Source organism: Protopterus annectens, chromosome 1.part1, assembly GCF_019279795.1.
Source record: "Protopterus annectens isolate FY-2018-M chromosome 1.part1, PAN1.0, whole genome shotgun sequence".
Lineage (NCBI taxonomy): Eukaryota > Metazoa > Chordata > Ceratodontiformes > Protopteridae > Protopterus > Protopterus annectens.
Window position 1 is genome coordinate 1,529,969,619 of NC_056726.1, and position 23,177 is coordinate 1,529,992,795.

The 23,177-nt window shown below is 45.0% G+C and overlaps 1 protein-coding gene across 2 annotated transcripts in view; it reads left to right on the plus strand.

Moving 5' to 3' along the window:
• Positions 1-23,177, plus strand: part of LOC122811194 (protein quaking-A-like) — a 466,526-nt gene that overhangs the window by 383,822 nt on the left and 59,527 nt on the right. The window contains exons 7-8 of one of the 2 annotated variants that reach the window (XM_044082883.1): positions 20,205-20,279; positions 20,436-20,790. In XM_044082883.1, coding sequence (XP_043938818.1) covers positions 20,205-20,279; positions 20,436-20,440 — 80 coding nt within the window. In that variant the 3' untranslated portion in view covers positions 20,441-20,790. Of the gene's footprint in view, positions 1-20,204; positions 20,280-20,435; positions 20,791-23,177 lie in introns of those variants that run through there. The other variant, XM_044082875.1, reaches the window with a different exon arrangement.

Genomic DNA, 23,177 nt, shown 5'->3' on the forward strand with positions numbered 1-23,177 from the left:
TATGTCATTCTTGTTCTCTACTGTTGTGATATTCTTACCCCTATAACTATTGGGTCTGTTTGTTAGAAGACCCTATCCCTTTTTGCCCGGGCTAGGCCCGTTTAAGTTAGAGGACCTAGTCCTCCTCCTCCTCCTCCTCCTCTGTGTGCGTTTGTTATACTGATTTTCAGAATGTCTAAAGACAGTAAGGAACATAAGCCATCCGGCTTCAAGAAATGTGTTAAGTGCTCCCAAAAGATGTCATTAATGGATGGTCATGGTAATTGTGTTTACTATTTAGGGGCCATCCATTTGCAGGAGACCTGTTTATTTTGTCATGCATTTAGTCCTAGGGTGTTGCAGGAAAGGAAAAAGTTAATTCTAAAAGGTCGTCTTAAACCTTCCTTCGAGGAAGATTTGTCTAGATGTTCATGTTTCACTGTTGCAGTCATTACATTTGGGTAATCTGCTGGCAGGTTTCCCTCGGTCAACCTGAATAAAAGTCTTGGGTCCTGCGTCGGTTGCTGTCTCGTCTTCCATGATGTCAGGTCGTCAGGGGTATAAAACGTACAGCCAACGCCATTTTATTCAGTCTTTCTTGCCGTGCAGTGCCCGAAGCAGTTTGCAAGTGCCGGTTGGCAGACTCCTGAAATTTTCGCATTTGAGTTTCAGAACCGAAGTCTTCAAACTAAAGTTAAGTACCCCCGTTGGGGAAACTTTTTCTTGCTCCTTACCAATGTTAGTAAAAGTTAATAATTGCATTACTTGTGGGAAGCAAATGTCATAAGGATTTTAATTTGTACTGTATTCCTTGCCTAGGCCCAGATCACAACGTGCCTGGCTGTCGGTTTTGTGCTAGATTTAACCAACGCACTATTAAGTGTCTATATATTTTTGCTTCTAAATATTTTTGTACAAGATTTAATTTTCCAGAAATGTTGGCGGTTAGCAATTAGACTACCGGAGTTCACAAAAAACACAAAGAAAAAGACAAGACCGTTGAGGTCCAAAACCGATGACGAAGCTTCTAAGCCAGTTGCCTGTACTCAGTGAGGTGCTTTCGCAGCCCCTGATACTCGCTACTTTTGAGTCGCAGGCTTCTACCGAGACCCATTCGGAGTCCGGTATGCCACGTGATTCTCAGAGTATTGAACCCACAGATGTCTCTCCCTTGGATGGGTCCAGAGCCGCTGAGCAGGCACCGGCATCTGAGGGTGTTTTCAGGCCTCAACATTTTTATATTAAATCGCCAGCAACAAAAACAAGGTCAGAAACATTTTATGTCTAAAAAACAGACACATGAGCCATGTGCTCAGGCCCCTATGCCTAAAAAGCAGATGATCAAAATGGCTGAGGATTTAATTACCTTGATCAGGGGTTCCCAAACCCCCCCCCCCCCTGCTAAGAGGCCTAGGCAAGGCACTGGCTATGAATCTTCAGATCAGGTTTCTATTTCTTCTGATCAGTAATTTTCTATTCCACCCTATGAGGATTCTGATGCAGAGGAATCCATCCCATCTGCATCTCTTCCTGAAGATTACTCTTTTGGAGAGACTTTGCATACTTTTAAGGGAACATTTTCACTGGGAGAGTCAGGATTTCTCTGAGTCAGAAAATAGGCTTAGGGATTTCCTTCTTCCTCCGCATAGGCCTTTGGCAATACCTCCTGTATTAGACATTGTTTGTGTTTTCGGAATCAAGCATGGCTCCTGATTCCCTGCCTCTGGCTCCTAGTAAGCCAGATTACAGGGTTCTATTCAAAAATCCTGCTGCTGATCCTGAGACTATTTCTCAGGGTCCCAAGGGTGTAAAGGCCTCTACAGACAAAAATCCTATCCCCTCTGATAAGAGATTCCAGGGCGGTGGATAGATGGGGAAAGAAGGTTTATAAGTCTGCAACCTTGGCAGTCAGGGCCTTAAACTGCCAGTTTCATGTGCTTAAATATCAGCAGCATGTTATGGGCTTACTGAAACAGAAAATGATGTTGATTTCTGATTGTGTGGAAAATAAGAGTTACAGGAATTATTGCATTCAGCAGAACAGGTTGGAAAGCATACTTTGCAGTGTGGTTTTGATTCCTTGGAGGACTCTTGTAGGGCCACCGTTACTGGATCTGTGATTAGAAGGCATGCCTGGCTCAAGGAGCAAAATCTGCCTGATCATGTGAAAGCTAAATTGCTGGATGCCCTTTTGCAGCATGATACTCTGGTAATAAGGCAGAAGAGGTTTTAAAGAAAATGGAAGACAAAGCTACATCTATGCACACTGTAAAAGATTTCTTGCAAGTGCAGCCTCCCAGGTTCAGTAGGCACTGGCCAACTAAAAACTGGTCCTTTCCTGTGTCCAACAGAGCCACTCAAGGCAAATCTAGGTGCTCAAAAGGCTCCAGATACCAATCACATTGTTCTTACAGGTCAAAGCAATGGGGTGCCTCCACCTCCAAATCTGGAGGAAACCAAGCACAACCTTACAGTAAGCAGTCTCAGTGACTTTCTTGTACCATCACCACGCACTTATCTTTTGGCAGCCTCCTTGGGGGAAAACTAGGACTTCATGCTCAAAACTGGCAGTTAATTACCCAGGACAAGTGGGTATTAAACATAGTATCCCAAGGGTACAGATTGCATTTCCATACTTTGCCAATTCCAAATGGATGGCCAGATCTGCCACAAAAACAGTGGGCAGAGGCCCAGAAACAAGTCATGTCCCTCATGGATATGGGGGCTATTCAGCCGGTACCAGAAAAGGAAAAAGGGCAAGGTTTTTATTCAAGACTTTTCCTGGTACCCAGAAAAGACCATTCATGGCATCCAATAATGGACTTATCGATTTTGAACACTTTTCTGGACATTCCAAAATTCAAAATGCTGACTTTGCAACAGCTACTGCCTATGCTAGGCAGGAATGCTTGGTTAAAAGAGGCATACCTGCATATCCCAATAAGGGAATCCTGCAGAGGATACCTCCACTTCAAAGCAGGTTTTTTGCATTACCAATTCTCTGCACTGCCCTTTGTAAAGACCCTGAGCGCAGTAGATAAGCCAAAGTGCCTGGCACCAGTAATCGCATTCTGCAGACAAGCATTCAAATTTACCCTTGTCTGGACGACTGTCTCTTTCAAGCAGAGGACAAGGACACTGTTTTTCAACATCTGGCTTTTGTAAAAAGGCTTCTAGCATGCCTAGGTACACCATAAACAAAAAGAAATTGCAACTGGTACCCTCTTAAATTACATTCCTGGGTGCAAGCTTGAATACAACTGCCCAGATGGCTTACCTCATGCCAGACAAAGGCAACTGACAACATACTTCAAACAAATGGCAACAAAAACCCAGTTATCTGCAAGACAAATTCTGCAGGCTTTGGGGTTCATGGCATCCTGCATTCTACTAATTCCATATGTGAGACTGCATATGAGGAAACTTCAGTGGCACCTAAAAAGTTTATGGAGTCAACATTGTCACAAGTCTGGAAACAAGGATTCCTCTCATTCCCTGCCTACAACAGGAGTTTCTTTGGTGGGCAGAGACATGTCACCAAAACAAGGGACTGTCATTCACTCTACCCCCTGCCACCCAAACCCTAACTACAGACGCATCAGACTATGCTTGGGGGGCCCACCTGGCAGGGAAATGCATTCAGGGCAAATGAGCCCAAACCAAATGTATCTGCATATCAACCAGAAAGAGATGCTAGCTGTTCAAAAGGCTCTTGACAGCCTTCAAGGACTTACTTCATCCAGGACGACTACTGATAAAGACGGACAACACCACAGTTGTGATACATAAACGGGCAGGGGAGTACACATTACTACCCCCTTTGCAGACTAGCCATGGCCTTGTGGAACACAGCCTTGACTTACCAAATACATCTTCAAGCTCTTCCTGCCAGGAAAACAAAATACTCTGGCAGACGTCCTAAGCAGAAATGTTATGGACCCGCACGAATGGAAACTGGATCCACAAATCTTCAGCAGGTTAACACAGAAATGGGGGAGCCCAGACCTAGATCTATTTGCCCCCAAAATTATCAGTTGGACAAATTCTGCACAGGAACTCATCACAAAAAAGCATGGAAAGTGGATGCCCTATCCTTCAGCTGGAAAAACCTATCAGTCTATGCCTTTCCCCCTCTGCCTATACTTTCCAAGGTCTTACTAAGTCAGACAGGAAAAAACAAAAATGATCCTAGTTACTCCGGACTGGCCTCACTAGCACTGGTACCTACTTCTAAGGAATATGTCTCCACTTCCTCCATGGTACTAGCCTCAAATACCTCATCTACTGTCTCAGCAGAACAATCAAATTCTGAACAACTGTGCTCCAAACTCTGAATCTTGCAGCATGGCTGATCAATTAATTATTTAAACAACACTTCACAGTAAATCTGTGATGGATGTCATTTTGGAAGCCAGAAGGCCTAGTACTAGAAAATCTTATGTTGATAAATGGAAGAGATTCTGTGCTTGGAACCCAGCACAAGGAAAAGACACCGCAAAGTCCAATATTCCCACACATTTTACAATGTTTGACTGAGATGCTTGACAAGGGCCTGTCTCTTTCTTCAATAAAAATCCATGCTTCTGCCATCTCTGCTCATTACAACACAGAACCTCCCCTCTTTTCTCATCATCTCAAGTTTGAGCTGGAAAAACTCATCCTGCCTCCTTTTGAACCAGCAACTACTGCGGATATAAAATTTCTATCTTGGAAAACCGCTTTTCTCTTGGCAGTCACTTCAGCAAGAAGTGTTTCAGAACTACAGGCTCTCATGGCAGTGGAGCCTTTTATTATATTTTACCCGGACAGTGTGGCTCTTAACCAGACCATTCACCTGCCAGCATTTTACCCAAATCCGCAGAATAAGCGGGAGCGGATTCTGAATTAATTGGACGTACACATACAACTAAGATTCTACTTAAACAGGACCAAATCTCTAAAAGTCTGAGCAACTAATGGTAGCATTTGCTGCAGGTTTATAGGGGAAGGCTATATCAAAGCAGACCATTTCTAAGTGGATAAGCTACTGAATTCGTTTCTGCTACTTGCACCATGGTAAACCTGTGTCCAAGGGGATCAGATCACATTCCACCAGGGCTGCCTCTACTTCAGCAGCTTTTCTCAGAGGGGTTCCAAGCAAAGACATTATAGATGCTGCTACTTGGAGAGCTGTTCATACCTTCACAAAGCATTATCATTTTGCCTCTCTTCTCCAAATCCAGGGCAGGCTTTGCCACTGCAGTTCTGCAGGGCCGTATAGCCGCTCCTAATGCTGTTTAGTTCCATCCTCCCATCCATAGCTTTGGGATTCTACCCAAATGTAATGACTGCCACAGTGAAACACTAAGAACATAGTACAGTTGTGTACATTACCATAAATGTAGATGTTCAAGTGTGTTCACTGTTGCAGTCCAGGTTACCCACCCGCCATCCCCCTTTCTATACCTTTTCTTTTCTTCACTATACACTAACTGGGACAAGAAAAACTGAATAAAATGGTGTTGGCTGCATGTTTTTACCCCTGACTACCTGACAGCAACCGACACAGGACCCAAGACTTTCTTATTCAGGCTGACTGAGGGCAACCTGCCAGCAGATTACCCAAATGTAATGACTGCAACAGTGAATACACTCTAACATCTACATTTTGTGGTAAGTGTACACAACTGTACTTTCCTCATCATCCTCCAAATTTACCAAAGGAAAGTCAAAATCTGCCAAGAGGCCCTCCCTGGCACCGTCTGGTGTCTTGGAGCCACCTCTTAAAGTTGCAAAAACTGTCTCATAGGCTCCACAGACCTCTGCGCCGACTGAGAGTGGCATTGTTGCAGAGTTGGTTCCAAGTTTTTCGGAGCCGACCTCTGACGCTCTTGAGACGACTACTCTGAGCCAGTCTACGGACACTCTACCGGTCTCCTTGTTAGTGAAGTCTCTTGTACCTTCGAGATCTCTCTTACTTATGTCATCCAGGTCTTCCAGGAGTTTATCAGAAGATGTGGAGAGGGTAGTGCTGAGACTAGTCGTCTGCTTTGCCTAAATTGTTGTTGGCTCCGACTCAGTTGGCTCCGGAGCCACTTAAGCCTGTTCAACTGTCTGTGTTCATTCCTCCTCTGAGCCATGCTGGTCTTTCGGAGCCGGAGTGCTTGTTACTACCGGTGGAACCTTCGGCTCCAGCTCCCATTGTGGCTTTTTCGGAGCAGAGTTCATCTCCGGACACTTTTGGTGACATCCATAGTGTCCAGGGGGTCAAAGCTTTTAGGTCAACCCTGACAGGGATGCTTGGAACCGAACTTCTTCGGTGCAGAGTCTTCCTCTCGGCGTGTCGGCTACGGTGAGTTCGGATCCTGCATATATCTCAGAGCCGATGGCATCCTCTGTCTCCTCTGAGCTGGTGAGGTCAGCTTTCGAGATGAGTGTGCTGTCCTGACAGCTCCTACCAGAGGTACCAGTACCCCCCCCCCCATAGCACCTACTTCTGTCTCAGCTCCTACTCCCTCCAGCGGAAGCAGATACCCCCCAGCCTCAGGAGCCACCGGCTGTTGGCCCCCTACTCTTCAGAGACCTCCCTGGAATGTCCTTCCGAGGAGCCCCCACAGAAGAGGACTTGTAAGAGGAAGCATGTCTACTCCCAGGATGAGTCTTTGGCATCTGACACTGATGTCGAGGAGTCTGAAGGGTCCCCCAAGTCGTCCTCTGATGTCTCCTTCATAGACATCCTGGAGATCCTTAAACAGAGGTGTGGCTGGCCCACTGTCTCCCCTATTGATGAGTCAGTGTACCTGACTACTTTCGGGTCTCAACCTTCTGTCTCTTGCGTGTCTCCACCTTTCGACAAACTGATGGATTTAGTTAGTCGAAAGGTGTGGGATACTCCTGATGCCATGTAGCCAGTTCCTACGAGACTGAACAAGTTCCTTGCTTCCCCGCCAGGAAAAGACTTTTTATCTGAAGGTGTGCCTGTAGATGCCATTGTGGTGGCGGCGGCCACTAAGGAGTTGGCTGATATTTCTGTTCATCCGCAGAATAAAGTCTCAAACGATGGACTGATTCCCGTATCTTTTCTTCAGCGTCATTTACCCTGAGATCGCTGAATTACCTTACTCACTTTACAAGGCTCTAGAGAGATCTCCTTAGAGAGTTAGGAGATTCTCTACAAGATGCCTGTACTGATGGCGCCCCTGGCAAGGTTTCTGCCCAGTTGTCCACCTTGACCTCTATCGTTAACTCCTCCATGCAGCTTATTTTGTATGCAGCCGATGGTGCAAGTAGAGCATTAGGTTCAGGAATTTCCCTGAGGCGTCGTTCCTGGATGTGTTTGTGTAACTTTGCAGAACCATTTAAGTCTACCTATACCAATGCCCCATTTGATGTTTCCTCATTGTTTGGATCCAAGGTAAAAGGACACACTCACAGCAAGAAGGAAAAACACTCTGCCGTTGGAGTAAGTTTTACTGTTCCCTCTAGACCAATACCATAAGGGTCAGAGGGGTGGTAAAATGTGGTTCAAGATGTCCCAGAGGTTTTTCCAGGAGGCACAGGGTGACTTCTCCTTCAGAGGCAGAGGAGGAGGAAATGGTAGACGTCGCCCTAGAGGCAGGGGTGGTCTGCAAAACCAAGGAGGTCGCGATTCCTTTCGGGGCCGGCCTTACCAGCGCTCCTGATGTGGGGCCCGACTGTGCTTCTCTGGGGACTGTTGGGGGTTGCATTTCTTTGTATCCAGAAGCATGGCTAAGTATCACTCAAAGACAAGTGGGTGCAAAGAATTATTACCAGAAGTTATGTAATACCCTTTTCTCTTCCACCTTTTGTTCCCATGAAGATCCCAGATGTTCCACCCAATCACAGGGATCAGGCAACTGTGGAGGTCAGCATGTTGCTGTCAAAAAGGGTCATCCAAACCATCCCAGCAGACCAAATAGGATCCGGAACTTACTCCAGATTCTTTAGTGCCAAAACATACAGGGGACTGGAGGCCCATTCTGGACCGGACTGGAGGCCCATTCTGGACCTCAGCAGATTGAACGAGTCAGTAAAGGACAAATTCCGGATGGTAACATTGCAGTCTATACTCCCGTTGCTAGGGAAAGACAATTGGATGTGCTCAATAGGTCTCCAAGACACTTACTACCACATAAAAATGGACAGGGAGTCAAGAGTCCTCTACACTTCAGGCTTGGGAGCCAGTGACTTCCAGTTCCATGCTCTGCCCTTTGGTCTCACCCCAGGGTGTTCACCAAATGTACGGCAGTGGTGACAGTTCACCTGAGATGTCTAGAATTCCAGGTGTTTCTGTATTTGGACTACTGGCTCCTGACCGCCCCCACCAGACATCTACTCCTTCAGAGCAGAGACAATACTATTCAGCTTTGTGCCCTACTGGGAATCTCTCTAAATTGGGAAAAATCTGCATCATTGCCCTCTTAATCTATGGTTTTTATAGGTGCAGAAGTAAACATAGTAAACATGGTGGTTAGTCTTCCTGCCGAAAGGGTACAAAACCTGGTGCTTCAGCTTCTCCCGTTGAGAAGGATCAAAGCCAAGATTGTTCTGCAGCTCCTTGGGACCATGGCTTCCACCATACTATTAGTACCACTAGCCAGGTTACACATGAGAATTCTTCAGTTGCTCCTGACATCCCAATGGTCCTTCCAGCACCTTCCATTATCCCATCACATTCTGATGACGGAGTCTTGCTAGAAAGACCTCCTTTATTCAAGGCTGTTCCTGGTTCCCAGAAAAGAGGGCACATGGTGCCCTATCCTAGACCTCTCTACCTGAATCTGTCCCTTCTGGTTCCAAAAGTCAAAATGTTGACATTACAGAAACTCCTGAATCTGTCCCTTCTGGTTCTAAAATTCAAAATGTTGACATTACAGAAACTGCTGCCTGTGCTCCTACCACAAGCCAGCTAGTGACCCTATACCTGAAGGATGCCTACCTGCATATTCCTATCAGCGTATCCTGTAGGAGTTACCCAAGGTTCAGAGCAGGATCCCAACACTTTCAGATGTTCTTCGTGTTTCACTGTTGCAGTCATTACATTTGGGTTCTCTGCTTGCAGGTAACCCTCAGTCGGCCTGATTAACAAAGTCTTGGGTCCTGCGTCTGTTGCTGTCCCTTCTTCCATGACGTCAGGTCGTCAGGGGTATAAAACATGCAGCCAACGCCATTACATCAGTCTCTCGCCATGCGGTGCAGAAGCAGTTCGCAAGTGTCGGTCGGCTGACTCCTGACATTTTCGTTTTCGCGTTTCAGAACCGAAGTCTTAAACTTAAAGCTAAGTACCCCGTTAGGGAATCTTTTTTTCTTGCTCCTTACCAATGTCAGTAAAAGTTAATAATTGCATTGCTTGTGGAAAGCAAATACCTCATAAAGATTTTCATTTGTACTGTATTCCTTCCCTAGGCCCTGACCACGACGTACCTTGCTGTTGGTTTAGTGCTTTTATTTAATCCGCATCCGTTGTCGATATATTTTCGCCTCTAAATATTTCGGTTCTTGGTTTAATTATCCAGAAATGTCATTTGTTAGCCGTCCGATTACTGGGATTCCGAAAAAACGCAAAGATAAAGACGGAGGCAGGCTGCCGAGGTCCAAAACTGCCGACGACACTTCTAAGTCAGTCGCCAGTTCATCAGTACTTCGTGAGGTGCTTTCGCAGCCCCTGATACCAGCTACTTCCGATTCGCAGGCCTCTTCTGAGACCCGTTCAGAGTCTGGTATGCCGTGAGATGCTTCAACTATGGAACCCACGAATGTGTCTACCTTGGATGGGTCCGGAGCCGCTGTGCAGGCACCGGCTTCTGAGGGTGTATTCAGGCCTGCGGACTTGCATATTAAATCGACGCCTCCTTCAATTAGGCGTACACCCAGGCCACATGCTCAGGCCTCTAAGCCTAAAAAGCAATGATAAGAATGGCTGAAGATCTAATAACTCTAAGCAGGGGTAGACACCCCCCCCCCCTTCTAAGAGGCCTAGGACTGAAGTTGTTTGAGTCTTCTGACCAGGATTCTGTTTTTTCTGATTCTTCTGATGATCTGGATTTGCCCTTATCTACTTATGAGGATTTTGATGCAAAGGACTCTATTCCCTCTTCCCCTCCAGAGGATTTTTGTTTTGGTGAAACCTTACTTTACTCTTGGAGCATTTCCATTGGGAAAGACCGGATTTTTCTGATTCAAAATAGAGGCTTAGGGATTTCTTACTCCTGTGTCAACAAAGGCCGACATTGTTGATGCTTTTTTGGAAGCTAGTTTGGCCCCTGATTCCTTGCCTTCCTGCTCCCAGAAAACCTGACAGAGATACTACAGGGTCCCAGAGTCACACAAGTTCCTTTTTAAAAGTCCTGCGGATCCAGAGACTATTTATTTCTCAGGGGCCCAAGGGTAATTAAGGCTTCTACTGCTTAAAATCCTACCCCTTCTGATAGAGACTCCAGGGCGCTGGATAGATGGGGTAAGAAGATTTACACTTCTGCAACCTTGGCCATTAGGGCTTTAAACTGCCAGTTTCATGTGTTAAACGATCTGCGACATCTTATTGGATTGCTTAAACAGAAAATGATGATTCCTGATATGTGGAAAATAAAGAATTACAGGATTTAATCAATTCTGCCTTTCAGGTTGGAAAACATATTTTGCAATGTGGTTTTGATTCATTAGATGCCTCTTGCAGGGCTGCTGTTACTGGGTCTGTGCTCAGAAGGCTTGCTTGGCTTAAGGAGCAATCTTTACCTGATCATGTTAAAGCTAAATTGTTGGATGCTCCCTTAAATCAGGACCACATGTTTGGCAACAAGGCTGAGGAAGTTCTTAAAGATGAAAGCTAAAGCTAAATCTATGCAAACTGTTAAAAGATTTCTTACAAGTTCAGCTTCATAGATTTAGTTGGCACTGGCCCTCTAAAAATTGGTCCTTTCCAACCCCTTCCAGGTCTTCTCAAGCCAAACCCAGACACAGCAGAAACCCCAATTTTCAATCCCACTGGACACGCAGGACTAACTAGTGGGGGGGAACCTCGCATCCAAATCTGGGAGTAATAAGACTCCCCCCTATGGTAAACTGACTCAACTGACTGCCCCTTTGGGTGGAAAGATTGCTCTTCATGCAAAGAACTGGGAGCTCATTACCCAGGACAAATGGGTTTTAAATAGTGTCCCAGGGATACATATTTCACTTCCACACGTTGCCAACACCAAACGGGTGGCCGGACTTACCCCCAAATCAGTGGGCAGAGGCCCAAAAACAAGTACTTTCTTTCTTAAGCATGGGTGCTATTCAGTTGGTACCAAAAGGGGAAAAGGGACAAGGTTTTTACTCAAGACTTTTCCTGGCACCCAGAAAAGACCATTCATGTTGTCCCTACTGGACCTGTCTACTCTAAACACCTTTTTGAAGATTCCAAAGTTCAAGATGCTGACTCTTCACCAGTTGTGTCCTATGCTAGGAAAAGATGCTTGGTTGGCAACACTAGATTTAAAAGGATACCTGCACATCCCAATCTGGGAATCTTGCAGAAGATACCTTCGCTTCAAAGCAGGCCACACACACCATCAGTTCTCTGCACTGCCCTTTGGCTTATCTACTCCTCCCAGTGTATTCACAAAGTGCCTAGCTCCAGTTATTGCATTCTGCAGGCAAAGAAATATTCAAATATACCCATACCTGGACGATTGTCTAATTCAGGCAGAAAGCCAGGACGTACTTTTGAATCATCTGGCCTTTGTACAAAGGGTTCTAACCTGTCTGGGGTACACCATAAACAGAAATCTCACCTGGTACCCTGTCAACAAATTATATTCCTGGGAGCAAGCTTGAATACAACTTCCCAGATGGCTTACCTCATGCTAGAGAAAGAAATTCATTTGACAACCTACTTCAAACAAGTGGCCACAAAAACCCTACTATCTGCAAGACAAATACTGCAAGCCTTGGGGTTCATGGCCTCCTGCATTCTTCTAATTCCATATGCACATATGAGGAAACTACAGTGGTATCTAAAAAGCCTATGGAGTCAACATTCCCACGATCTAGAAGCAATGGTTCCTATCATACCTTGCCTACGCCTAGAGTTCCTTTGGTGGCCAGAGGCCTGCCACCAAAACAAGGGACTACCTTTCACACCACCCCCTGCCGCCCAAACCCTAACAGACGCATCAGACTATGCATGGGGGCTCACCTGGCAGGATGTGCATTCAGGGCAAATGGAACTCAAGTCAAATGCACCTGCATATCAATCAAAAAGAAATGCTAGCTGTACAAAATGCTCTGACAGCCTTCAAGGACCACATTCTTCCAGGACAACTAATGGTAAAGATGGACAACACCACTGTTATGTGGTACATAAGCAGGGGGGTACACATTCTTACCCCCTCTGCAGACTAGCCATGGCATTGTGGAACACAGCCTTGAGCTACCAAGTGCATCTACAAGCTCAATTCCTGCCAGGAAAATTAAATACACTGGTAGACTGATTATGGACCCACACGAGTGGAAACTGGAACCAAGGATTTTCAACATGTTGACAAGCAAATGGAGGAGCCCAGATATAGATTTATTTGCCTCTCCCTAGAACTACCAATTGGACATATTTTGCACAAGGACTCACCACAAACGAGCCTAGAAAGTGGATGCTCTGCCCTTCAACTGGAAAAATCTATCAGTCTGTGCCTTCCCCCCTCTGCCTCTGCTTTCCAAAGTGCTACTAAAAATCAAACAGGACAAACCAAGGATGATATTGATTGCTCCAGACTGACCACGCCAGCGGTGTGTCCTGTGTCACGGTTTTTCCCATGGCACCTGCCTCAGACTCCTTCCTTGTTGTCCCAGTAGGAGAACCAGATTCTACACCCTCAGCTTCTAACACTGAACCTTGCAGCCTGGCTAATTACCTAATCTCTCCTTTACCATCCCTCAGTAAACCTGTGATGGATATCATTTTAGAGGCAAGGAGGCCTAGTACTAGAAAATTTTATGCTGAACAATGGAAAAGATTCTGTGCCTGGAACTAGTCTCTGGGGATGAGCACAGCAGCACCCAATTTACCTCAGATTTTACAATACTTGACTGAGATGCTTCACAAGGGTCTGTCTTCTTCCTCCATTAAAATCCATGCCTCAGCCATTTCAGCTCATTATAACACAGAACCTCCACTCTTCTCTCATCCACTGCTCAAGCAGTTCCTCAGAGGGGCCAAAAATTTGAGACCACCCAGGAGAGCCCCAACCCCAGCCTGGAATCTTAACTTTGTTTTGGAAAAACTCCCTGTACCTCCTTTCGAGCCAGGTGCTACTGCGGACTTAATTTCTTTCTTGGAAAACAGCTTTCCTTTTAGCAATCACTTCAGCTAGAAGGGTATCTGAATTACAGGCTCTTATGGCAGTGGAACCTTTCATCATCTTTCATGCGGACAGGGTGTCCCTCAGAACCAATCCTTCCTTCATGCCCAAGGTGGTATCCAGTGTGGCTCTTAACCAGTCCATTCATTTGCCAGCCTTCTTTCCCAATCCACAGAACAAAGGGGAACGGATACTGCATTTCTTAGATGTGCACAGACAACTTGGATTCTACTTGGACAGGACTAAACCTCAAAGGAAATCTGAACAACTGCTGGTGGCATTTGCTGCAGGGGCAGAGGGGAAGGTTATTTCAAAGCAAACCATTTCTAAATAGATAAGCCATTGCATTCATTCTGCTATAAGCACAATCAAACCTCACTCCACCGGGGCTGCATCTACCTCTACAGGCTTTCTCAGAGGCGTCCTTACCAGGAACATCCTAGAAGCTGTTACTTGGAGTTCTGTACATACTTTCACCAAGCATTACCATTTGCCAATTTTCTCTAAATCCAGAGCTGGCTTTGCCACTGCAGTCTAGCAGGGCCTTATAGCTGGTCCTAATGCTATTTAAACTCTTCCTCCCAACCACAGTTTGGGAATCTACCCAAATGTAATGACTGCAACAGTGAAACACGGAGAACATAGTACAGTTGTGTACACTTACCATAAATGTAGATGTTTAAGTGTATTCACTGTTGCAGTCCTGGTTACCCTCCCTCCAGACCCCCAACTTTTGTTTATGCCTCTACTTTCCTTTACTATGCTTAAAAGCTTTTTGGTGTATTTGCTTTTTTGTTGGAGGTATTTCATTGTACTTTTATATTTAATTGCTTCCCATTAGGGGGAACCTGACATCTGGGGCAAGAAAAACTGATGTAATGGCATCTGCTGCATGTTTTATACCCCTGACGACCTGACATCATGGAAGAAGGGACAGCAACCGACCCAGATCTTTGTTAATCAGGCTGACTGAGGGCTACCTGCAAGCAGATAACCCAAATGTAATGACTGCAACAGTGAATACACTCTAACATCTACATTGATGGTAAATGTGCACAACTGTACTTCCTGTACAGAGCCCCCCCCCCCGAAGCAGACCTTTCTGCAATTGTGTACTTCCATCAACTGGTGCAAAAGACCCACCTCACAGCCAGGCAAATATTACAAGCCCTGGGATAAATGGCCTCCTGCATTTTGCTGGTACCCCTTGCCAGATTGCATATGCAGAAACTGCAGTGGTCCCTAAGGAATCTCCGATGCTAACCACAACTAGTCTCTGGAGCACCAACTACCACCAAGTCCTTGCCAGATTGCATATGCAGAAACTGCAGTGGTCCCTAAGGAATCTCCGATGCTAACCACAACTAGTCTCTGGAGCACCAACTACCACCAAGTCCTTGCTTAAAGAAGGAACTCCTCTGGTGGGCCCAGGCTTGCCCCCTAAACAAGGGACTTCCCTTTGTCCTTCATGGTCAAGGTCTGCTTGTGTAGACTGACACCTCAGACATTGCCTTGAGATCCCACACTGGAACTCTGCAAACCCAGACCTTTTGGGAGCTGGAAGATGTTTTTCGTGTTTCAATCTTGCAGTCATCACATTTGGGTTATCTGCCTGCAGGTAGCCCTCAGTTGGCCTGAATACCAGAGTCTTGGGATTTTTGAGTCGGATGCTGTCACATCTTCCATGACGTCAGGTCATCAGGGTTATAATCAGGACAGACAACACCACTGTCATGTGGTACATCAACAAACAGGGGGCACTCATTCCTACCCCCTATGTCATCTTGCCATGGAAATCTGGCAGTCAGCATCGTATCTAGGACTGCATCTGTTAGCTCAGTACCTCCCAGGGAAGCAAAACACCCTGGCAGATCACTTAAGCAGACAGAACCTGGACCCCCACGAGTGGCAGTTGCACAGGGAGACCTTCATACAGATCACTCTCATCTGGGGAGAGCTAGACATGGACCTTTTCGCAAGCCACCAGAACCATCAACTGGCCAAGTTCTCCTCAAGACCGTTTCACCCAGAAGCCTGGAGGATGGGCACCCTTTCCTTCCACTGGGGCAGCATGTTTGTGTGTGCCTTTCCCCCGCTACCTCTGATACCCAGGTTCTACTCAAGATCAGAGAAGGACCAAGGGCTGTCCTGATTGCCCTAGATTGGTCAAGGCAGCACTGGTACCCCATGCTCCTCAGCATAGGCATGCACCCTCGCTTTACACTGCATTCCACCACAGACCTCCTCGCACAACAGGGAGGGAAGCTTCTGCCTCCAGGCCTTGCCACACTCAAGTTAACAACATGGCCGATTCCTCAAAGACAGTTAACACTGTAGCCCTCAGCAGTCAGGTGTTGGACATTATTAAGGAGGCTCGCAGACCCAGCACCAGAAACTCTTATTCCTCTAAATTGAAGAGATTCACCTGCTGCACCACCAGCTCTAAAGCATCTTTAACCCTGGTTCTGGACTGCCTGGCAGAGCTTCTCTATAAGGGTTTGTCTTACTCTTCTGTCACGACTCATGCCTCTGTTCTCAGCCTATATCCAGGCGGAACAACCTTTATTCTCCTAACACCTCTTGAAGCAGTTCCTCAGAGGTGTGGTTCACATCGCACTGCCAAGAAGGCCCCTTGCGCCAGCTTGGGATTGAAACTTTGTCCTGGAAAAGCTGACCCCCTCCCTTTTCAAGCCAGCTTCCTTAGCAGTCCTCGTATACCTGTCTTGGAAGACTGCCCTTTTGCTAGCCATCATGTCTGCTAGGAGAGTATCTGAGCTCCAGGCTCTTATGGCCACTGAGCCCTTCATATTCCACGCAGACAGGGTCTCTTGAACTAACCCTTCCATGCCCAAGGTGATATCTGATGTTACCCTCAACCAGGCCATACACCTACCTTCTTTCCTCAACCAACAAATAGAAGGGGGAGAATTCTGCATACCTTGAATGCACACACAGTTGAGATTTTACCTTGACAGGACCAGATCAGTCAGGAAAACTGACAGATTTCTCATTATATACATTTCTGCTATACCTTCCATGGAAAGAAGCCTCCCAAAACTCAGATCCCATTCCACAAGAGCAGCCTCTACCTCCAGAGCGTTGGAGCGGGGGTTCCTACCAAGGAAATTCTGGAAGCTGTTACTTGGACATCTATCCACACCTTTCACCAAGCACTACCAGCTGGCTACTTTCTCCAAAACCTGCAGGGAATGCTGGCATCTCCATAATTGTGCAACTTTCCTCCACCCACTTCCTCTACTTTGGGGTTCTTCCCACAAGTGATGTCTGCAACAGTGAAACACGAAGAACATAGTACAGTGTACACTTACCATAAATGTAGCTGTTCAAGGGTATTCACTGTTGCAGTCCTGTTTCCTTCCCAACTACCCCCTTTTTCTTAATTGTGATATATATCTTCTCTGGGGCTCCAAGACCTTTGTGGGCAAGAAAAACTGATGTAATGGTGTCTGCTGTCTCCCTTTATAGCCCTGACGACCTGACATCAGCCTCACTCGCAGAACAGCTGATGCAGGAGGGAAACCTTTACTCCATTACTTGGGCCGGCCGAGGGCTACCCAGCAGGGATAACCCACAAGTGATGACTGCAGCAGTGAATACACTCTTAACATCTACGTTTATTATAAGTGTATACAACTGTACTTTCCTCTCTGGTTTCCAGGTTTTTTTTACTGGGGGGATGTAACACAGGGTTGTGCACTTCAGGCATATGCCTCTCATCCTCCCACTGAAGAGATAGATACAAACCGCTATGCATTTAGTACCACTCCACTGATTTGGAATCTTGGTCAGGTTTGGTTAATGCTGCTGAGTAGCCAGCTAGCTCTCTCGTCAAGGGTGAAAGGTGGAAAAGCTTTGCTGCCCCAGAGACTTCACAGGATCATAGCAGGTTATTAGGCTAATGGCCCTGGGGCCCTTAACAAGCCTAGCCAAGAGTTTATCCCCAAAAAATAAACCTCAGTCAGCACCTGTCGACCCTGTCAGTGAAGGGCACAAGTGGAATCCCTGGAACAAATTTGTGGTTTCCCATCCACTTATCAAGGTTGCGCTTGAAGAGGGTCAGAGAGGTACTCTGACGTGTATGGGGAGTCTATTCCAGAGACTCTGCAGCCTCTGGGAGACAAACTTGTCTCTTCAGCAGGTTTTGTTAATGTCACATATTAGATTTAGGCCTTTCAGGTAATGCGCGAGGGGTTAGACTTGCATATATGGAGCATCTCTAGTAGGGTAGGGTCAGAGATTGCCTTGTAGGCGAGAGACAGATCACCTCTGAGCAATCCGTACGATACTGAGTAGAGTGATAGTAATTTGAGCCTGTCACACACAGGACAGGTGTTAGAGGTCATGGATCCTCTGTGAGAGGTATTTCTGTGGCCTTTCCAGTTGGTGCAAGTGTTCGTAGAGGTACATAACAAACAAGGTGTTTTACTAAATTATTGGCCTAATGAGGTAGTAGTACAGAGAGGTAATAACATCCTTTTTTTCTAGATGCAATCCCTTTACTTGTGAGATGAACCAAGTAAAAGGCTTTTCTGATCACTGTCGCTATGTGATGGTCGAATACAAGATTATCAACCTGTGTTCCCAGGTCTCTCACCACAGGTTGTGTGCTTAGGGAGGTGCCATTGATGTGGTAATCAGTAGGGGCCGTGTTTTTGCCAAATGGTATAAAAACTTTTTTTTTGCATTTAACTTAAGGCCATGAGTTTGGCACCAGTCATTTGTTGCTGTAAGACCTTCTTGTAGTATGTTAACATCATTTGGGGAGTCAATGATAGCCGTCCACAGACTTGGTCTGCCATAGGCCTTTTGTCATTACTTGGACCTCTGAGAAGTAGATGCTAAACAGTAGGGGTCTCAGGACAGATCCCTGGAGAACACAGCTAGTGACAGGTCTGCTCTTGGAGGTGTAGGCACCCAGTATGATCTTGTGGGTCCTTTCAGATAGCCAGTTGGTCACCCACCTAATGAGATGGGTATTTATGCCAAGTTGTTAGCTTTTCCATGATGCCCAAGTGGGGGATTGTGTCAAAGGCTTTGGCCAAGTCAAGGTAAGCTGTATGTACTGACTTTCCTTCATCCAGGGCATTGGTGTCCATCTCGGTCAGCCAGGTTCAACAGGCAAGATCTGCCCTTGACTAATCCAAACTGGGTGGGGTCAACAAGTGCTAGGAGATTGCCTATGTCCTTGTTTGAGGTCCATAATAATTTGCTCCACGGATTTACAGATCAGACTTGTCAAGCTAATATGGCGATGATTTCCAGAGTCAGTAGTGGCACCACCTTTGTGCTAGTGGATGGCAGTGGCATTTCTCCACTCTGCTGGAGGCTAGATCTTGCTGGAGATGGTGCAGATTACAGCCTGGGATACTATCGGGTCCCATGGAAGCTGTGTTTGCCTTGGATAGGGCCTTTAACACTTTGATCTACAGAGATGTGAGGTGTGGGACAAGTGTTGAGGATGCTGAATAGGCCTGGTGGGGGTGACATTTGCACTGAACCTAAGTTAAGAGGGTAAGTGTAAGTAGTACTGTTAAGAACTAATTGAGAATAAACCTGGGCTTTGCCATGGAGGACCCTGACTTAACTGAAGAAGGCTTTGTGGTTACCCTTTGTTTCAGAGGCTAGTTTCAATTTATAATTGGCTTTGGAGGTTTTCACTAGTGATCTAACTTGCTTGTTTCTTCCTTTTGTTGTAAAGCTTGTTGATAGAGGATGTCCAGCAGGTAGATTTTTGTTTCCTTGAGGAGCAGGTTTTAGTTCTGTTGGGTAGGCCAAGTCCATGCAGTTGTACAGGTGTTTCTATACTGCATTAGCATACTGTTCAGTACAGTTGTCTGCATCTTCTGAGGGGGGTGGTGTTGTGAAGCTACTGATACCCTCCATTAGAAGGTTTTGGTCAGCTTTTGGGAATTTGTTTAGCCTAGTTACAGCTGGGGGGATAGAAATTTCGAGACATACCGATGGTCTGATCTCACCAGGGAAAAACTTGCTATGGGGATGGTTCCGCAGTCGCATTTGCTGCGTACATAAAGTAAGGTACATCGAGTAATAGACTGGCATCATTAACTCATCAATGTAATATGCATTTTCCTTGGAAAGGCATATTTTTATGCCATTTCACTGTGATGTCAAAGATTAATTTGACTTCAGTAGATCTGGATTGTGGGTAAATTTAAATGTTTAACATGCTTGAGCATTTTCCTAATGGTATTGTTTTTTGAGGTCTCTGTTCTAAGACATGGACCCCACATTTACACTCCCAACGAGCCAGTTATTGGCTCTGCAAGAAGATTATCTTAATAGATGGTCTAGCCCATCAAAGAACTTGTACCCAGATGTAATGGGTTACCATGGAGTCAGCCTGGTATTGTGTCAAGCTGTCTTTGGGTCACCTAGTATACATGCAGCTTTTTTTCTTGGGTGCCTTACTTATTTTTCCCTAAGTATCCAGCTAAAGTACATTCGATGAATAGTAAACCACCTCTTCTAAGGTTAACTTAGGATGTATCCCAAACATCCCTGCTATTACTTGTGACCAACACTGCCACTTTTTGTACGGATTTGAATAAAACAGTGGCCCTGGAGGCTCCCATGACCAAGCTGGTCGCTGTTTCTGCAATATGCGAAAATCACTTGCTGGGCAGATTGAGGAAGATAGCTTGCCTTGTGCATTTTGTTTGCTTCACCTTTGCCTTTCAGTTGGTATTTACCATACAGAAATTCCTTTTGAAAATGAATCCCACCCCCAATTTAAAAAAAAAAAAAAAAAAAAAAGTTTTGCAGTTTTTGTTTATAGTGGTTTATTTCAAGAGCCATTTTAAGTTAAAGTAACTTTGGTAGTTTAATTTTGTTTATTTTCTGACATAGGTGCTGTTGCCACAAAAATTCGAAGACACGACACGAGAATTCATCCTTACCAAAGGATTGTGACTACAGACAGAGGTCGGTGCACTAACCTCTTTCTCTTTTGTTTTCCCCTTGCAGTACTTTTCTACCTTTTTGCTTTCTTGGTTGCAGTATTCTGCCTGACAGTTCAGCTGTCCAGTTTCCAGTTCAACCTTTATAATATGAGCTCATATTTTACTTTTTACTTTAAAGGATGAAAATGTTCTTGCTGAACCTGGTAGGTGAGTTAAATATAGCAGAGACTGTGTTTTTCTTAAACTGGTTTAACAACGTGCCATCAGCTAGTTGAAACAGCTGTGTGACAGCAGCACTGCATATTGATATTGCTTCCATGATTTTATTCCTGTTACAGTAAACGTGTACATAACTGAAGTTAAAATATTGACCTGTCATGTCACCATCATAGGCCATGCTGACAGATGTCTAATACTAGTACAGTGCATAGTGCTCTAGAAATTAACCTAGGAACAGTGGAGGCAGTACTGTATTAAGAATAGCAGTTAAGATGCTTGTATTTTCATTGTGTGAATGTTTTTAAACCTTTGCAGGTTTAACATTGCTTTTTTATTGGCTTCTTTGAATTTATGGTCCTTTCAGCCGTGATTAACAGTCTTGTGACTGGTCTAATTTTTAAGATGATGTCTTTGATGGATTTTCTGTTGAAAAATTTTTTTTGAGAAGTCTGTCAAAAGCTAGGTCTTTTATTGTGAGTTCCCATTCTTGGGGCTACAGTGCCCCGTGGCACTTGGTGCATGCACTGACAGTACAATGGTGCAAACCAATCCATTAGTCCACTTTATTACTATTAAGGTTCATTGTTGCAGGATTTCAGTGGAGGTTCATATGAAATGCAAGGCAGTTGAATCACAAGACTGTGTACACTTTGCAAGTACCCACTCTGTTATACCACCCTCACTTTTAAGAAGTTCAAAACTGGTCACTCTGGGTAAATTTATGGGCTCCTATAAAATCATTCATGTTAATTTGATAGATGCTATAGTGTTACTTTGAAACAAACGTCCCCTGTAAGTTAGAGGTGGAGAAGGAATTGGGTAATACATTTTCTTTAACTTGTTTTATGAATGTGCAAGTGGCGATTTAAGTCTCATCCTGTTATTAATGGAACTATGTAAAGGTACTGAAGGTCAAGGAGGGTCGGATTCTTAATTGTACACAATGTGAAAGGTATTGCTCACCATTCAAGAGACTAAGAAACCAAGTAATGGGGTAGTGCTTTAAGCCTTTCTTCGTAGCACAGGGACTTTATAGGCCAATTGTTTTCTTGGTTAGGAATCTGAGGCTTTTCCATTTGCTTAGTATGTCTAGAAAGGTACATCACAACGATGGGATATGGTAGTCAGTAATTGTTCTAGTTAGGATTGTGTCAAGAGCTGCAATTGTCCTTAGACTTGGATGACATACCGATACATAATAGATGTTAAATAGAATTTTCTGACCACTTGGTGGTCCGAGGAGAGGGACTAATCAACCCAGGTTCCAAGATAAGCAGTTACATTACTATAGTAAAGTATTGATCCTTCTGTATTTTGAGAGAGAGACTTACCAAATGTAGTAATACTACACTTGCTTGCATTTCATTTTGGCCCTTTTGACTGTATGACGTCAGTGTCCCGTCCTTGGTTGTTGTATCTTTCGGCTTTTCCCGGTTAGGAGTCGCCACAGCGGAACTCCGGTCCGCTAATGACTGTCATTAGATACTTTTCAATATTTTAACATCTGTGCCCCATTCCTACTTGTATCAGCAGTTCCATTTCCTTACGGACAAGCTGAAGTTAGGAGTCTGGCTGTAAAAGATGCACCATTCTCCATTCGGTATCACTTCTCAAGTGAGCAGTCATTCTATGTTTGGCTACTTTGCCTCTTACTTTCTAGGTGGTATTTTTAAGCTGTATTCTTATTTATGGCTGTTATTTTTTTGCAGGAGAAACTTGCCAACCAAAAAGAGTCACGTTATGCTTTTTTAAATGTTTTGCAACCCTCTTGCCAGTCATCAAAAATTATCTATTGTACCTTGCAATGACGTGTTGAACTTTTAAGAAGACCCGATATTTCTGCTACCTTTGGTACTGGGCCTTTGCCAGCCCAAACAGTGCAGTACCAGAGTGAAAGTAGTAAGTCATATTGACTTGGCTTGAGGCATTTCTGATTTCCCTTGAGGGATAAGATCTCAAAGATGACAAATAGAAAGGTGTATACCCACTTTGGGTGTACACAGTGTAGCAAATGTCATTTTCTGGGATTGTTACTTCAGATGCCCCTTTGGGTAAGAGTTTATTTGCCACCTTTGCCAACAGGCCTTGAGGAAACTCATGGAGATGGAAAAGACCGTCTATGCTGTGGAACAAATGATACGTAATGAGAATGGTCCAAAATTAGTAGGACCAAAGCCACAGGCCTTCAGGTAAGCTGTTCTCAGGCAGCTAGCCTCTCTGCCCATAATGCTGTGACAGCAGTTTATCACATTATCAGAGAAAAGTAGCTGAGGTGTTTTGTATTTATACTGTCACCTGATGTACTGTTTGAGTTGAGACTATTTTACTTTTTGCCTCTTTAGGCATTATTAATTCATCCTTCCCAGTCCTCTGTGTTCTTTAACTGTCTTTGTCCCAGTCCTCTGTGTTCTTTAACTGTCTTTGCCCTTGCTGTTGTTTGCTACTCTGCCTTTATATTTTTTTTGCTTTTTGTACTGCTATTCACCAAAAAAGCAATCATTTTAACTTCACTGTCCCCCAGACCTCAGATAGCCATTCCTTGGTATTTGCTTGTGATGTCGCTGCCACAAACTTCATAGGTATTTACTAGGCTAATGACCACAAGGGCCTTTTTAAGCCTAGCCATGTATCCCAAGTCTCTGCCAAGTTCTGCTACCCTTGGTAAGTGTATGCGGGGGCCTTGGAGTTGGAACCCTTTACA